This window comes from Cervus elaphus, chromosome 1 (genome assembly GCF_910594005.1).
Source record: "Cervus elaphus chromosome 1, mCerEla1.1, whole genome shotgun sequence".
Classification (NCBI taxonomy): Eukaryota; Metazoa; Chordata; class Mammalia; order Artiodactyla; family Cervidae; genus Cervus; species Cervus elaphus.
In genome coordinates, this window is record NC_057815.1 from 15,544,152 (window position 1) to 15,563,007 (window position 18,856).

An 18,856-nucleotide genomic window follows, 5' to 3' on the forward strand; every position below is an offset into this window, starting at 1 on the left:
TATGCCACTGAGCACCACAGCCAGTGATTTTAAGTGTACTAAATTATCTTCTGGTTGAAAAGAACATAAGCCGAAGAAATAAATGCCTCTTAACTAAAGGCAACGGTCAAAGAAACTTTTGAATGGGTAGTCGGAAAATGCTTTCAGGCCTGCCTATCAGAGCGGATTGAGAACATTTGCGCTAAGCAGAGCCGTGATGTTACGTGAGCAGTGAGAAGGTGCACAACAGCCACGTATTTTAATTAAAATACTTTTATTCTTTTCTTTTAATATAAACATGAGGAAGAAAAACCACACAAGTTGTAGCATCCTTTTCAAAATAAAACTGCAATCGATACTTGAATCTCCAAGCTCCATAAACAACATTTTTTGAGGTGGTAGACTGTAATATTTTATATCCATTATTTATCGTTTATGTCTCTGTCCTTTAAAAATGATGGAACCTGTGGCACTCAATATAATGTGAAGCCTTGCTATAAAGAGAGAAAGTATTTATAGCCCAGAAATGCTTTGTTTACAGGCAAAATTCCTAGGATTATGTTTGAGAAGGTAGGAGAAAGATTTTACATAGTTGAGAACACTTTTTTTTTTTAATGTTTCACATTTAGGTGACATCATTACCAATTTCCTAAAAGACTGATTACTGGACCTCCCTGTCTTTTAATGGGCTTCCTGGTGGCTAAGTGGTACCCTGTGTTTTAAAAAGCCTGAGGTAAGGGTTCCTAAGATTTATCTTTCCTCAAGTAACAACTTGAACTGACACACCTACAGCCAGGTTAACACGCAGAACAGAAAAGCTGTTTCATGTCGCTTACTTCCCTGTCACTACTACTAGGGTCCAGTTCCTTTCAGTTTATTATCGATAACTAATGCTATTGTTCGTAATTCCTTTACCAAACCTATAAAAAAGAAACTTCCGGGCTCAAGCAGATCAACAGCCCAGCCAGGCAAAGGACTATTTTAAAAAGAGGAGGCCAGGTCTATAAAGATACAAGATATCCTCCTGAAGTCTTTGTGCAATTTGAAGCTTTGATACTTGTAGAAATATAAATGCTACAAACTTACAAAACATCACCTGAGAGTTTACTTGAATTTCTTCTAAACTCATTTAGTTTTGTAAATTTTAAACATTAAGCTCTTAATTTTAATCTTTTGTTTTAGCCTATTGTTTGCCATCTTCAAGAGGGACTGAAACAAAAAATTCAAATTAAAAGCTTAACATCTAAGATTTACAAAACCAAATGAGTTTAGAAGAAATTCAAGTAAACTTTCAAGTCACATTTTGCGTCTGTAGCATTTATACTTCCACGGCAGTGTCCTGGAGTGTCCAAGCACACTGTATTAAAGCTTAAAATTGCACCAAGACTTTTGGGACACCTTCTATTTCACTATCTGCTTATTCCTGGACTAACAGGTTGGCTGCAATTATGAAAATATCCTTTAATACAAGTATTTAACAAAGAGGAAAATCATCAGAAAATGAGAAGCACCATTAGAGTTAACAAGAAACGCAGCAGGGACCCAATAGAAGCAGGTAACAACATACTTTCTCTGCTTATGATCCCAAACATGCTAATATGCTAATAAGTAGTGCTTGCAAAAAAACTGAATGACAAGTGTTATTCAGCAGCTTTTTGGTTTAAACTGATTGCCAAAAATGACTAGCAGCTTCAATGAAATAGGGAGGAAGAATCCTTCAAAACCTAACAGTGCTACAGCAGTCTGTTCCTAAGTGGCTATATGAGTTGTCAGGAGTCCCGTGTTTGAACGGCAATACTGCACTGATTCTAAAGGAATATGCAGCAATATGGGTGAGAAAAATAGGAAAAAGTAAAAGTTATACAGTTAGTGTCTTTAAAGTCTAAAAATTTAAACTATTAAAAAAACCTCACATAGTTCACAGTTATCGGCCTACACAGTAAGCAAATATCTGTGGGTGGGTTGGGAGCTTTTAGCTTTGGAGTGGTTTTTGTAACTCTGTTTACATTAAAAAGGACAGAAGAGTGTGTTGTCTTGACAAGGTCCAGTTTTTTCCTATGACCATAACCTTTGCTGTCTGCAAGTCTCTTGAATTCAGTGTCTTTCTTCTGGGTGAAATACTAACTTTGCTGGTTTCTGAGCAGGAGAGGTGGTATTTCTCCAGTCCTTGTTACGAGGGGTTCATGATGTTACAACCCCTCACCTCTCTCTGTTCATGAGAGGATGGCATTGGAGCGCTGAATACCAATGAAATGATCAGCGCTGAAAGACCTTCTCACAGCAACTCTGCCCACTTTGTATTTGTCTTCACACAGTCTGGAGATGGCCTAAGAAAGTCAATCAGATAGAACATAAGTATAATTGGGGGAAAAAAGTTCCAACCTTAAAGAAAGCAGCATTGATAAGCCACACATCTGCATTCATTTAGGTTGACAGTTGCTGCTACTTTGGATAGCTCATATCTACACTGCTGATTCCCTAAGATAATATTCTTCAAGGGCTATGATGAGATTGCTGGGGCAGGGAGGAACATATTTAAAAACTGGGTTCCCAAAATAGGCCCCATCTAACAGCAATATGATGTTACCTACATACTAGGTCCTTAAGCATAATGAACACACCTGAGCAAAATCAGTGTTTACCCAGCTATTCAACTTCTATTCAGTCTTCATTATTTACTACACTACGAACATTTTAATGAGGGTAGGTGTGTGTTGAAGGCAAGAAAGGTCTAGTGATGAAGCACTACAAGGTGCTATTTCACATGCATGTAAATTATTGTAGAAAAATGTCTTATTTCTAAAGTACCAAGGTACCAGAAAAAGTGTCAACTTTATATGTATTCATTTCAGTTGTAAATTTTGCTGTATACCCACCAGAAATCACAAACTACTTCAAATTACTCTTCAAATCACTACTACAAATTCCTTCATCCCATGTATGTTACCACTTCCATTAAAAACCCACCTACTTTCTACATCCAGTTTCTGAACCCACATTCTAATTTCCAAGTATAGGTCTCACAGGTTAGCCCCTGATGCTTCTGGTCTAATAAACTCATGGGGCTGAACTGTGATACACAAACACACACTACAAGCTCAGGCAGTTAAGAATGGTAAGTAATTATCAATGTACATATGATTAGGGACACAATTATAAGAATTATTCCTGTATGGTTATATGTAAGTGTGGAGGTTCAAATGGAAAACCATTAAGAACAATTAAATCTGATTTAAAATATTCTGAATTATGGTTACATAAAAGATATCTGTAATTTTTTTAAAAAAATAATGTGATATCTCTGTCTAACCCATAAAAGACACAGGGAATAAGATGCCAATGGGTTAATAAGCTCTGCAAACTGTCAGTCACTGCAGAGTGTAAGTCAGCCACAGACGCTGGCTTTGGTGGCTGACAGAAAACCCAGTTAGTGAATCCCCAGTCTTACCTCTAGGCTCTGTGCTCTTTCTGTGCTAAAAGGAGCAATTGGAAAACTCAGGTTGTCGTCATCTGCTAAGGAGAAAAGGTCAAAGTAGTATCTGGCATAAACACTGGTGGAAACCTTAAGATGAAACTGGAGGAGCTCCACAAAGTGCAGTTCCGCCTCATTCCTGGGGGAGGAGAAGACAAAACCAACATAGGACAATTTTAGTCAACTGGGCTATCTTCAGAAACCCCATTCTGTGCCACAACAGCTCTAAATACAGCTTGGAAACAAATAACGGCTCCCCAGCTGGATTAATACACTCATGTTCAAACAAGGGACAGCTCTTGGTGGTTCTTCCTGCGTCCTGGCACTTGGAGTTTGGGACAAGGGGGGGAGGTTACGGCCCTCTTATGCACCCATGCTGCTGACTCGGGGGCTCATTCCTCAGAGTTCCATCAGTGCAGCTGCGCATTCATGCTCCACGCTCGCTCACACGGCCCCGCTACAGTCATCAGATGACAGGAATGATGTGTGCTGTTTACTAGCTCTGGAGAACTTGCAGACATTCCCACAGGTAACAGGAAGGGGCTTATTGAAGTAGAGACACGCCAACAAAAGGAGTAGGCACATCACCACGGCAACAAATGGGGCCATGGAGAGCCACTGCTATTATCTCTGAGGGGAGAAGACTCTTGAGGCAACAAGGATTCATCTCAGATAAATAAATAAATAAGCTACACGCGATGCGAAAGGGAATCCCCTCCCCCCGCTCCAGTGCAGGGGACTGTGGCAAAGGGCAGAATGCAAGTTTCTGTTCCTCTTAATCCCAGTAGGACCAGAAGGTGTTCCTGGGACAGGATGGGATACACTTTTCAAGCTATGGGAGGCAGTAGGATTAAGGGGAGACGTCTTGGCTAGACTAAATGCACCTGAGCAATGACCCCGATGGAGCAGTTCCCCCTGCGCTCTGTCCGCCGGCCCTGACTAGGACAGAAGGTGCATAGGCACGCAGGGGGCGAATTCAATGAAGTGGGAAAGTAGGGTCCTGGGAGCAGGTCTTTCCTGTGGGACCATACACAGTCATTAGCTTGTCTAATGTTTAAGTAAATAAAATCAGAGTAAGTCTTACCACTTTCACAGCAATCACTTTAAAGAGTTAATTATATACAAATGATAAATACCCAGACAAATGAAAGTGACTTATTTTTCAAAATATTTGTTTCCTGGTTTTAAAGTGTTAATATTTTATCCATTGGTAAGTCATCAAATGTTTGATGTTCTCCTGCATGGAGAGCAGAGTGTGAGCAGAAATGAGGTTTCTCATTTGCTGAACTTTAAACCTAACTGAACCTACCTCCAAAATTAATTTCCTGTTCATATGGCCATAAGTCTATAGAAATGTAAAACAGATAATGTTTTGATAATCAGCTAATGAGGACTTAATTTATTATGGGAATAAATGCACTTCACTATCCCTTTTATATTCTCTTCCACTAATACATTTTAATTGTGTGGAAATACAGTACTTCATAGGATTAACATGTCTATTAACAGAGCTTTACTTACTGAAGAAAAAGGCATTAGAACTACAGAATACGCTTCTGCGTTTTTTTTTTTTTTTTTAAATGACTAGATGACTGAAGAGCATGCCATTTATAGGTGCAGCAAATTTTCTGAACAGCAGCTGCTCAATATATTCAAACAAGATACATGAATGTTAGAAAACTTTTAAGGAAAAGCTGATAGATGCCAATTTTTCAATTTAGACTCAAAATGAGACCATTACAAATAGCAGCCAACAGCAGGGGGATGAGACAAATGTGACTTGAACACTTGGCTGTAATGCTTTCCAGTTTCCAAAGATCATAAACAAAAGCAACCTATTACGAACATAGCTCCTGGTGATTCTGTTGTACACAGAAAAGGGCTGTTTACAATTAGCTTCTTCCTGTAGCTAGACACTGCCATCAGTGCTATTGGGCTCACATCTATGAACATCCACACACTTCCCTGCATGTTCTCTGATGCTGTAACTGGACCCAGAGCCCCCGTCAGCTTAGCTGCAGGTTCTGAGAAAATTTCAGCTGCCATCATGGCAGACCTGGTGTTTATGATTACACATTTTCCTTCCTTCAAGGAACCAGTTTAAAGATGGATGATAGTGGTGCTCAACGTCACCTTAGTTTCTACAAATTCCAAAAGTACTTCTACTTATCTCGAATTATCTGCCGTAACACTAAGGTGGCTACCAGCAATATCACCATGACACTTTCTATCATCAAAGTGGACATTTTCACCAAAAGCCACTTTGACAGCTACCAACAATCACTGGTCCCTTCTCTTAGTCACAAGCTTCTTTGCTTCAGTTGTAAATATGCACTTTGGTAAATCTGAATTAAGAGTCAGGGGCAAAGGGAACAAACTCTTGCCACTGCCTGCCATGACCTTGATCGTCCTCTGCTGTTCAGTATAATAAAGAGGTGCCCCTTTACGTTTTCCTAAATGCCACCCACAAGGACATTTTTCCTGTCAAGTGAGCACTTCTAGAGTCTGCTGCAAATACCTCTCTGGTTCCTGCTGCCTCCCACCCTCGAGGCCCTTCCCTGCAGCCAGACAGCAAGCCTGATGTTTCACGCCCATGGGAGCATGCCATCTGTGAGGAACCCCCCAAGTTAACTCGAGGCCCCACCAAGTACCACTGTGGTTGCTGAGTGCCCCGGGTGAGGCCCCACTGACACTTCCTGGGCTATCTGAGACAAAGGAGTTTCCTAACTCAGCAGACCTACTTCTAAACATGGGGAACACTCCTGACAGTGGAGGAGACAGAACACAGAGATCTGAAACCTTTCTATTTGGTCATCTGTACATCATGGTTTCCGTAACAACAGAACCTTAGAGACAACCTCAGATTACAAAAGAAAAGACCTGCAAAAACAAACATACAATGTGTGACTCAAGTTGAAGTTATAACCTCAGTAGTCTGGAGGTGCTAAGATCTCAGCAGTGACCACTTAACTTCCAAGGCCAGACATGTGTCTCTTAAAAACAGACTGGACCTGGTAGACAGCTTTAAGAAAGACGTGAAGTTATTTACTGCATCATGTTGTTCTGGTAGTGAGCTTGTAAAATGGCAAAAACGACCAGAAAAGTAATTTCAATTTATCAAGCAGAATATTACAACAGTAACACACCAAGATTTAACTAATTAATGATGGGAAATACAAATGGTTATACTACAGCTAGACAGAAAGAAGTCTAATTTTATATTTATACCTAATTCAGCTCTCTGCACAATGTAACATTTCTTAAAATGTAACATTTCTTAAGCTGTAAACTTTATGGGAGCAAATAAGGTATTGGAAAATGGTTAGACAGTTCACCGTAACCTTACAAACTCACATGTCCTCAAGTGTAATGTCCTTTAGGATCTGGCAGTAGTCCGAAATAGCCTTATCGTCCCAAACCTTGGAGGCAAGAAGAATGGCTCCCAAAACAATTCTTTTCCAGTTAGTGGGGCAAAGGTCGATCTCAGCATAAGTTAAAAGCCTTTCTAAGTAAACCTGCAAAAGTAGAGGACTGACCTTTGATTTTAGTTCAGTTTAAAAGCTGTCATAGAATTGTTAGGAATGATAGGTTTCATCTGTTTTTAACATATCTTTTATTCTTTGGTTCTACAGAGACTTTTGCTTGGCCAGCCAAGGCCAAAGGCCAGGTCACAGTTGTAAGGCAAATATTTCTGTCAGTCTGGTATTTCTACTCTGCCCATGTGAATTTCCAACCCAATTTTGGTCGCAGGAATGAAAGGACATCTCAGCATTCTAAAGACAGGCATTGTGTTATTACCTTCCCACTTGTAAAAGGCAGCACGTATGGCCCAGCATTGATTCAACCGTTCAGTAAATGCTTGAGTGCCTACCGTGTGCAATGTACCTACCATACTGGTGGTGGGTACGTGGCAATTTTACATAAAGCTTGAGTATGTAAAACTCTGGTAAGACTGAGCATTTCTTTATCTTCTCTTCAGAGGGTGAACTTGAAGATAATAACTGGTGGTCAAGGAGCCTCCCAGGTCAAGGAGCCTCCTTGCTGCGCCCCACAGGGCAGGCAGCACGGAGCAGCTGTGCTTTACACTCAGGGCCTCTTCAGGGAAGATTCACACACAAAGAGCTCTTTGTTCACACCCCGATTTTTCACATCTCCATTATTTCATAACTCACTGGTCTTACATATTCTGCAACTTAGTCAATTTGTTTGGTTCTAAGGTGGTTAAGAGCTGCCGATGTCTGAATCCCTGGGGCTCCTCTAAATCTGCCAGGTAGTTTGTGAGATGACTTCATGGCTTCTTTTATATGTGTCAAATGGCTATTCTATAAAGAACCAGACCAAGTTAACAGCTGAGTAAAGACTAAAGACATAAGTTGTGATGGTGTTACCTCTGCAGAAGAAAATATATGCCATTTGACAAAAAGAAAAATGTCCCGTTATCAGACTGACAGCTCCGATCTGCCAAAGCTCTCCAAACTCAATTGTGTTTCAAACACGGTTACTGAGATTATATACTCTTAGTGAACTTCTGCACCCCACTCCCCAGAGAACTCCACACGCGCCAGTACTCTCCAAGAACGAGTCTCCCGCAGGGTCCGCCCCTCTGCTGTATTATGGCACTGACAGAGGCAGTTCAGCCTTAGGGGCAGTCCCTCAGCTTCCTCTCAGCTTCACTTTATAAAGGCAAACCTGGTCTCATTTACACCACTTGCCCTCCTGTCTCAGTGGAAGTTGCACTTCTTTCTTTTCCCTGAAGCTAACTCTTCTATGAATGAAGTCAGTCCCACCTCTCATTTCTGCAGAACACTGTTCCCACAATTCATCTCTTCTTGAACAACCCCCTCTCTGTCAGAGATTTTCTCCAATGTTTTCTTACATGTTCTCAGCCCATCCGTCACCACCCCTTAGAACACTTCCTTCAGGAAATGTTCTGACACTGGCTCCTCATGACCCATCCTCTCCTTAGCCCATCTAGTCTGCCCCTGGCCGCCACTGCCCCCCTGAAACTACTGAGGCATGGTCACTGCTGCCTTCATGACAAACAGCCAGCACTCTTCATCACAGCGCCCCACTCCCCAGGCCTGCCCTCAGAGCTGAGAGACACTGCCACACGCCTGGCTGCCGGGACCAAAGACCTCCACTTGAGTTATCTCACTACCATCTGTTGGGAATTCTTATCTCCACTTTCACTGGTCACCTGCCGGCTCTGCTCTTCTGTCCGTCACTTCTGGCTTCTATCACTGCCATTGCCTCCTAACTTCTCTGCTTCCACTGAAAGCCAACCACAGTCTGTTCTCCCCAGAGCAGCCAGGAGAGCCTCTCAGATTAAGTGCACTTCACGGGCCTGCTCAACATCTGCCAGGGCTCTCCCATCAAACAGGTCACTTCTGTGGCCTGCTAGTCACGAGGCCCTGGGTGAGATGCCATCGTCCTTCTGTGCCCTCATTGCCTGTGCCTTCCCTCATTCCCTACTCTGATCACAGCGGCACCCTGCTGACCCCTCAGCACAGAACCCGCTCCTGTCTGCGCCTCGTGCTCTGCCCCCTGCCTGTGCTCTCAGGCCCCTCATCTTCCTCAGTCCAGCCAGGTCCTGGTTCAGATCTCACCTCTGTAAAGAGGCTCTTCCTGGTCTTTCTAGCGTGCATGTGTTAAGTCGCTCAGTCGTGTCTGACTCTGTGACCCCATGGACCCGTCTGGCTCCTCTGTCCATGGGGAATTCTCCAGGCAAAAATACTGCAGTGGGTTGCCACTCCCTTCTCCAGGGGATCTTCCCAAACCAGGGATGGAACCCAAGTCTCCTGCACTGCAGGCAGACTGCTTCCTGTCTGAGCCACCAGGGAAGCCCCTCGAATCTCTCCATCCCTTTACCTTGCTTTCTCTTTCTAGCTTTCACTACTACTTCAAACAGTCATCTTTTTAAAAATACTCATTTTAAAAAGTCTTACACTCTGTGGTACACCCGATACTTACACACACTGTAAATGAACCATACTCCATAAAAACTAGAGAAAAACAAAACCCTTATGTCTGCTATACTTACCTCAGAAAGGCAAGAACTCTCCTCTATGCCCAGCACTTAGAACCGTGACACGGGCAGGCATCTGGTGCCCATGTATGCCCTAAGGAGTTCCTTGGCAGCACTCAGCACGTGCACCATGCTCTCCTTCTTCAAGCTCTCCTGGCAGCTCTTCTGATTCTGTCCTGGGTTTCCTACCACTCCGGCCACTCCTCTGGGGATGTGTCCTGTGAGTGCTGACAGTCCCCACAGATCTATCTTCTCCTCAACTTTTATTTAATGTACTTTCTCTGCATTTGAACAGCTACACGTAATTCCCTGCCTCTTGCTCAGCTTCGGGCTCCAATCCCATACAGTCAAATGACTGCTAGACACTGTCACTCTGCTGTCTCACAGGTCCATCGGGCTTAACTTGTCTACAAAGAAATGCCCCTCTTCCAACCCACACACCCTCTCCTGCCTGCATTTCCCAGCTCTCCACGTGCCAGCGCCACTCCCGCCTCTCTCAAGCACATGCCAACTGAGCCCTGTACCTGGCTTGCAGCTCCAAGAAAAGGCCTGCGTCTGACCCGGGCCCACTGAGGGGAAGCCTCCTCTCCTACACTCTGCCTGCAGGGGCGCGGGCAGCGGTGGACGCAGGCCCTCCCTCCAGACCATGCAGCTGACCTTCCCCTATGGGTTTGCTATAGGGAGGAGTTAGGCAATCCCAACGACCTCTCAGCTGAATATGATGTATTAGTCAAATGATGAAATCTTACCACAGGAATTCAGTATGGATGACAGAAAGGTCCTCACATAGCTGGAGCTCGGCAGGCTAACCTGAGTAAAGCCTTTCCAAGCACTGCTGACACCCCAGTCCTGGGTACCTTCACACGCCGGCACCAGGGGACAGTAGAGATGGTTAACACTGTCGTCCAAGGTCAGGGAGGTGAAGGCAGTCAGTCTCAATCAAGACACACATCACACTGCCTAGGCAACACAGCCTGAGACTCAGAAACACACTGAATCTACACCTGCCGTGGGCCAGGAAGTTCAGTGATCGCCTCCATCCTACCACCCAGCACACTTTGCCGGTGTGCGCCTGTGTGCCCTGTGTGTGCATGCATCCTGAGGTGTGGAAGGAGAAACCAGAAGTCTCTCCTGCTGCCTTTAACATCAATTGTTTTGTGATGAGAAAAGCAGTGGCAACATTTTAAATCATGATGATTACTAAAGCTCAAATCTGTATGTTTTCATTCCTTTTGATACATTTCTCTTTAATAAAGTTCTGATGATCATTTCAGGAACCTACTTTCATTTGAAAAACAGGCCCATACCTTCTGTACAAGAAAAAAATTTCTAGAGATGCTTCTATTAAGAGAAAAATATATTACCAAAGTCACTATTGCACATTTAATAGTAGCCAGCTGGGCGGCACTGAAGAGAGCATACACAAATCTGTAGATGTATTTGGGTTCAGGATCATGCTGAAAGTACTCCTCCGGAACCCTTTCTCGCTGAAAGAAGAAAAAACACAGTGTTAAGTATCCACTGAAGAAAAATACTTAAAAGTACCCTCAAGATAGCAATCTTCACACGTGGGCCCACGTGCTACTTAAAATAATTTTGACTAGGTGACATATCTTGTAGTCTTTTAAATATAAACAATTGGATCCTAAAGTACCATAGTGATTCAATACTCACTACCATTCATTAAAGAAAAATGCAAGCACAACCTCAGAAAATGTATTTTCACCTTCTTCCCCAAAGAATTCTAACCAAATGCAAACTATTTTTAGGCTCAAAGTCTTGCTGATCATTGTACGTCATCAGACTTTTCTGCAGTCAACTATGAAAACACCTTTCCAGTGTCCTGTAACCAGAGGCTCTAAGAGTGTGCTCTCTTACACAGCGGTCACCAGTCACATGTGTCTACTGAGCACCTGAAGAAGTGAGTTTTTAAACCCTGTCATTTTAATTAGTTTAAAATTTAAACAGTTTTTAAATTTTCTCCTTAGAGGTCTTACATATGTGTTAGGAAATGTTTATATTGTGTGACGCTATGGAAAATCATCCTTTAAAAACCTACATTTTCTGTTGCTTGTGTATGTTTACTTACCTGCTCATTCGTCATACAAAGCGTAACTTGGTTCTTATCAGTCACACCCCTGACACAACATGCTTTTGGTAAAATTACTTGACATAATATGGGGTGGGGGAAGAAGACTTAAAGGAAGACAATCTTGGCTTTGAGCTGGAGGCAATAATTTTCTTCTAGTAATTAATTTCAAAGCAAATCAGCATGAAATAAACACAACTGTAATAAGAGAAAAATACACCTTCAATAAAAGTGACACTTACTGTGAGTGGATGTGATCTCTCATCAAAAATGTCCAAGGACCTATTAGAATCTCTATAAAATAAGAATGTGTATTTTAAAAATTAATTCAGGAGTTACTAGCTTAGTAAAATATCTGCTAAAAGTAGAGAGAGGAGTAGAGGAAGCTTAACCTTAATAAAGCAAACAGTTTTACATATTCTCCTGGATTCTGCCCTTAGAAAGGTTTTCTGACCTATTTTATACTCAGCACACCAAGTTGCATGAAATCTCTTCTATAACCAGCCAGAGCTGCCTTTACCCACACAGACCCCTTCTAACAGGCAATGTTCGTAGACCAATACATTTCCACTTCACTAACCTCACAATGGAATATACAAGAACATTTTATAAAGTGGTAGTAGTAGGCAATAAAGTCTTCTAACTTCAATGAATGTAAATATGAGATTCATGATTTTTTCTTGTCTCCACCCCGCTTTTGTTCTTCATATTATATTCTTATTGTTTATTTCTTCTTGTCTCTTTTAAATAGTTTGAGTTAAAAATTTTAATTGTCTTTTAAGAGAGACCAGGCTTTTTCTTTTAAATTCCACCACACTACTACACTGTGCCCATTTAAACAGTAGTTCTGCAAATGTGGTCTATAGGCCTCTATAGGAATCTCCCCTGGCCCCTCTTCAGAAATCCTGTAAGTCCAAGAGGTCAAAACGTGTTTTATAAGAATACCAAGACATCACCTGCCTTTACCCTGTTTGACACTTAACTATGATTGTATAAAAGCAAAAGTGGGTAAAATTGCTCATTTCTGAGTGTGAATCAAGGCAGTGGTATGAAACTAAATTAGAAGTCATTCACTTATTCCTGGCCAAATGAATGTAAAAAATCTGCTTCACTTAAGAACATCCATGATGAAAGAGTAAAAATTAAGTGTTCTTAAACCTTTACTCTTCTTCTTCATATTCTGAGTAAGCGGAAAGTATGCATTAAGCGCTTGTATGGACTGAAATATGGCTGTGCTAAGGAAGAGCATTTGTAACTTACTGGTAACCAAGTCACTTTCTTCCCCCTAGAACATCATATTTAAACCACTTTTTTCATGAAACGCCAATTGACAGTCATTTTTTCAAAAATGAACAAAGTGAGCCTGTCACTTCAAAGAAAACTCTAAACTATTTGTTGCCAATGATAAAATTCAAACCATCAAGCTAAAAATATTAGGATTTTTGGAAAATTTGTACCTTCCAGTGTGTTATTTATGGTGAGCTTGATTTATCAATACTTAAAGACTTTCCTGATAAGACTGGTAGTGATACTAACAAGAGTGAGTTTTTGACACTGTCTGAAGACATGTGAACCAATACTTTGCAAATGACAATGTATAATATAAAATCATGTACAGATAAAAAGATCCACTCAGTATGCATGACAGATCAATGGGCATTAATTTAACATAGTATCTACCTCAAGTTCACTGATAATGACTTGGAACTCCATCTTAACTAATTTAATAAACTGGCACATGTGGATTTTGGGGACAGTATCAAAGAATATGTCCAATTATCTCAAGGCTTTAAAAATTCACCTTTTCCCAACTATATGTCTGCATGTAGCTGGATCTTCATATTGCTTCTTCAAAGCAAATGACTGAAGACAATGTTGACATGAGAATCAACTGTCTCCTATTAATGAGATACTATCCTCTCCACTATTTTGTTGTGGAAAATGGTTATTTTTCATTAAAAAAATGACTTATGTTAAACACTGGGGTCCCCAGTCAGATGGTGATCTCATCCCTCAGGAGACAGTGTTCCTGTCCTAATGTGGAGAGAAGCAGAACACCTTACTTGCACCTACAGAGCAGAGGCCGGGGTGCTGCTAAACACTCTGCGGCACACAGGGTGGCACCCCACGCCAAAGCCTCATCCGGCTCAGAACTTCAGCAGTGCTGAGGAAAGCCTGTTTTCACATACAGTGGATTTAATTTTTTAAATTTTAAATTTCAATTTCTAATACAGTAAATATCCATGTAAACCACATAAAACTTAAAGAATTAAGAGTCTCAAAATAAAAATAAATGATTCACTTCAATACTGTAATGAAAGGACTCCTAACAGTAAAAGCTTACTCTAATACTGTCCATTGTTATTAACACTAAACTTGATACTGTGTAAATTAATTAGCTGGAATAACAAGACAGGTTTTAAAAGAGCTCACCTGTTTTTTATGTGGTTATATATTTCTAAGCTCACCCTGTGGAGGAAAAAAAAATATTGTAATAATTGGTTTTTATCACATTAGGCCTGAAGACATTTTAAAGGGTTGGTAGAGAGGTAAGACCATCCAGATGCCCGGTGGCCCCCACACCCCCTAATTCAGAGCAGTACCCATAGGTGGTATCCCCCATGTTTTAGGTTCTTTGGCTTTTAGCAAAATTAGGAGACCCAAAATATAGATGTGCTCTTAGAAGACATGTTTGGGTTGATTATTATAATATATAAATTCTTACATATTTCCCCAGTCATTTGTCCTTCTATGCACAGAATCTTTCATCCCATACAAGTTACATCATCTATCCACATGGTTAAATTTAAGCCATACAGATTTTGTGCGTGTGGCTTTTTGTTAGGCACTGCATTTCAGTTGATTCCGTTCGGTAGTCCCCCTAACACATCTATTTTCCATTATTTCTCTAAAAGTAAGTAATACAAGTGCTCCATATCAAATAAAATGGATTTAAAATCACTTTCACACATAATTATTAGAAAATTTAATAGCAAAATTTTATAGTCACAAAATTGATGATAGGCCTAGTTATCCTGAAATAAGCACTGCTAATAAGGCAGCACAATACAACACAGTACACTATTAATGACAGGTATTTCCACATTATTTTAAATAAAGTATTAACTAACCAACAGGTACAAGTCCTCAGATAGTTTTTACACTACTATAGCCCTAAGTTATTCACAGATGCTGTGTATTAGGCAATTAAGGGGTTCTCTGGTTAAGTTATTTGCTTCCCTTTGTTCTCAGTATCTAAAATGAAACTCAAAATAATAGAGAGAAGGCAAATCTGAATTTTGTAACTCCTCTATAGAATCTTAGCATTTGCAGAAAGGCCTGTAACACTGTTAGCATCAAAGATGGATACTTCTATAGTGCTTCAAAGTTTCTTCAAATTGATTTTAAAGTCACAGAATTAAAAGTTACACGATAAAAAGGGCAACTGAACCTAATATGATACTTAACCCATTTTACAAATAAGAGAATCAAGGCTTAAAATTGACTTACTCAACGTCCCACCAGTTATCAGAAGTAGTTCTCTTTCTCCTACCCTCAAAGCAGAGAGTGGTTCCCAAGGTCAGCTGCACACTGGATTACCCGGGACGCTTTAAACACTGCCTGGCTTCTGCTTCAAAATGTTCTGATTTAACTGCATTAGGTACGACCTGGGCAACAGGATTGTATTTAAAGCTCCCCAGGTGACTGCAACGTGCAGCCAAGTCTAGGAATGAATGAGTCAGGGTTAAGATCAGAATCTCTCAGGATGCTTTTGTCTATGAAATCATGCCTCACACATCATTCCTCAGCTTGTCAAAAGGGGTGTGTGTGTGAGAGAAAGAGACACAGGGACAGAGAGGCAGATAGACCCACAGACTGTGTCTTGAGGGCAGGGAGGAAAGGTGGAATTCATGTATGTGTTCAGAGACATACATCTTGAAAAAGTTGCACAAGTGATTCTAATAAGGCTCACCTACCCCAAATGAAAACTAATCCCATCGTATTTTTCAAGATCATTCCTAAAAGCCAATTTGCCCTATTAATTTTCTCAGTAAACCTTTATTTCATCAATAATGAATGTGAATGGTCATTTTTAAAACTTAATGAGAAAAAAATTTACTTTATTTCCAAACACTAAGACTAGGTTGAGAATAAAAAGCATGAAACCTACTTGTCTGAGCAAGGTTAATCTTTAAAACTACTTCTGAATTATATACTGGAACATCAGGCTCTTTTGAATTCAAAAGAAGCTGTGAGTCTAGCCACAGTGAGAGTAGTTTTTAACCCACAGATTTAGAGTCTTGGCTGAATAAAAACATTCAGTGATTACGAGAGAAGTGCCAAAACTCAGGACTTTAAAGAGCAATGGGGCTCAGTTTTTGTTGAAATACGATTTGACCGAAACTAATATTATAAGAAAGTTACATTATTATGATTGTGAACTGGTTGTTTTTAATTAAAGTTAGAAGTTACTGATCATTTAAATAGCTAAAAAATAAAAAGCCTTGCACATTAAAAATTAAATTAAATTTATAAGCTAATTATACTTTTAAGACAGAAAAGTAAAATTAATGATAAGGATACTAATATATTTTTTTTAAATTTTATTTATTTTTTCAGTGGGTTTTGTCATACATTGATATGAATCAGCAATAGATTTACACGTATTCCCCATCCCGATCCCCCCCTCCCACCTCCCTCTCCACCCGATTCCTCTGGGTCTTCCCAGTGCACCAGGCCGGAGCACTTTGTCTCATGCATCCCACCTGGGCTGGTGACCTGTTTCACCATAGATAATATACATGCTGTTCTTTCGAAACATCCCACCCTCACCTTCTCCCAGAGAGTTCAAAAGTCTGTTCTGTACTTCTGTGTCTCTTTTTCTGTTTTTGCATATAGGGTTGTCGTTACCATATTTCTAAATTCCATATATATGTGTTAGTATGCTGTAATGGTCTTTATCTTTCTGGCTCACTTCACTCTGTATAAGGGGCTCCAGTTTCATCCATCTCATTAGAACTGATTCAAATGAATTCTTTTTAACGGCTGAGTAATATTCCATGGTGTATATGTACCACAGCTTCCTTATCCATTCATCTGCTGATGGGCATCTAGGTTGCTTCCATGTCCTGGCTATTATAAACAGTGCTGTGATGAACATTGGGGTGCACGTGTCTCTTTCAGATCTGGTTTCCTCAGTGTGTATGCCCAGAAGTGGGATTGCTGGGTCATATGGCAGTTCCATTTCCAGTTTTTTAAGAAATCTCCACACTGTTTTCCATAGCGGCTGTACTAGTTTGCATTCCCACCAACAGTGTAAGAGGGTTCCCTTTTCTCCACACCCTCTCCAGCATTTATTGCTTGTAGACTTTTGGATAGCAGCCATCCTGACTGGCGTGTAATGGTACCTCATTGTGGTTTTGATTTGCATTTCTCTGATAATGAGTGATGTTGAGCATCTTTTCATGTGTTTGTTAGCCATCTGTATGTCTTCTTTGGAGAAATGTCTGTTTAGTTCTTTGGCCCATTTTTTGATTGGGTCATTTATTTTTCTGGAATTGAGCTTCAAGAGTTGCTTGTATATTTTTGAGATTAATCCTTTGTCTGTTTCTTCATTTGCTATTATTTTCTCCCAATCTGAGGGCTGTCTTTTCACCTTACTTATAGTTTCCTTTGTTGTGCAAAAGCTTTTAAGTTTCATTAGGTCCCATTTGTTTATTTTTGCTTTTATTTCCAATATTCTGGGAGGTGGGTCATAGAGGATCTTGCTGTGATTTATGTCGGAGAGTGTTTTGCCTATGTTCTCCTCTAGGAGTTTTATAGTTTCTGGTCTTACATTTAGATCTTTAATCCATTTTGAGTTTATTTTTGTGTATGGTGTTAGAAAGTGTTCTAGTTTCAGAATCCAGATAGGAAAAGAAGAAGTGAAACTCTCGCTGTTTGCAGATGACATGATCCTCTACATAGAAAACCCTAAAGACTCTACCAGAAAATTACTAGAGCTAATCAATGAATATAGTAAAGTTGCAGGATATAAAATTAACACACGAAAATCCCTTGCATTCCTATATACTAACAATGAGAAAACAGAAAGAGAAATTAAGGAAACAATACCATTCACCATTGCAACAAAAAGAATAAAATACTTAGGAGTATATCTACCTAAAGAAACAAAAGACCTATACATAGAAAACTATAAAACACTGATGAAAGAAATCAAAGAGGACACAAACAGATGGAGAAACATACCGTGTTCATGGATTGGAAGAATCAATATTGTCAAAATGGCTATTCTACCCAAAGCAATCTATAGATTCAATGCAATCCCTATCAAGCTACCAACGGTATTTGTCACAGAACTAGACCAAAGAATTTCACAATTTGTATGGAAATACAAAAAACCTCGAATAGCCAAAGTAATCTTGAGAAAGAAGAATGGAACTGGAGGAATCAACCTGCCTGACTTCAGACTCTACTACAAAGCCACAGTCATCAAGACAGTATGGTACTGGCACAAAGACAGAAATACAGATCAATGGAACAGAATAGAAAGCCCAGAGATAAATCCATGAACTTATGGACACCTTATCTTTGACAAAGGAGACAAGGATATACAATGGAAAAAAGACAACCTCTTTAACAAGTGGTGCTGGGAAAGCTGGTCAACCACTTGTAAAAGAATGAAACTAGGATACTAATATTTTCAAGTAGCATTTCCCAAACTGTTCTGGAAAGTCAACATTCATATGCTAAGAAGACATTATTTAATGTTCCATGGACAACCCCAAGGGAGGTAGGAAGGTCTGCATCCTGTTTCGTTTTTAATTCTCTCTCTTAAATAAACTTGAACATTCCCATGATTAGGGCGTTTTGAACTGTGCATCTCCAATTGTGGACTATGAGGGGCTTCCAGAAGTTGAGGAATAGTTTTCGTCATTGTAACACTGTTCGTGTCTTCTTAAGTATAAGCCTGGCCACAGCCTTGTTTCTGAAACTTCATCTCTTTTTTTGTTCTCTGCTTTGATTGATACAGTGTGTTAGAGATACACATATATAAACAAAAATTAAAAAAAAAAAACAAAAACAAAAATTTAATGTGTCTATTAAGTTAAAATCTCAGTTGAACAAATTTCATCTATGGAGAAATTAAGCTTGAGAGTATGCCCCTTAAAACGGTTTTGATATATTTTCCCCCTCTTTGGGGGAGAGGAAGGAGAAGTAAAATTTCCTACAGAAATATTGCAGGAAAAAAATGCACGGTGGGATAAATCTGACCAAGTCCAGTTAAATT

General features: G+C 40.2%; 1 protein-coding gene across 2 annotated transcripts in view; it reads right to left on the reverse strand.

Annotated features, from left to right (window-relative positions):
- Nucleotides 1–234: 234 nt before the first annotated feature.
- The window catches only part of LOC122684914 (cyclin-Y-like protein 1), a 76,618-nt gene continuing 57,996 nt past the window's right edge, over nucleotides 235–18,856 (reverse strand). For both annotated transcript variants that reach the window (XM_043889577.1, XM_043889488.1), the window contains exons 5-10: nucleotides 13,999–14,034; nucleotides 11,808–11,859; nucleotides 10,841–10,963; nucleotides 6,806–6,966; nucleotides 3,428–3,590; nucleotides 235–2,306 (exon numbers count right to left, since the gene is read on the reverse strand). In XM_043889577.1, the coding sequence (XP_043745512.1) occupies nucleotides 2,193–2,306; nucleotides 3,428–3,590; nucleotides 6,806–6,966; nucleotides 10,841–10,963; nucleotides 11,808–11,859; nucleotides 13,999–14,034 (649 nt within the window). In that variant the 3' untranslated portion in view covers nucleotides 235–2,192. The remainder of the gene's footprint in view (nucleotides 2,307–3,427; nucleotides 3,591–6,805; nucleotides 6,967–10,840; nucleotides 10,964–11,807; nucleotides 11,860–13,998; nucleotides 14,035–18,856) is intronic.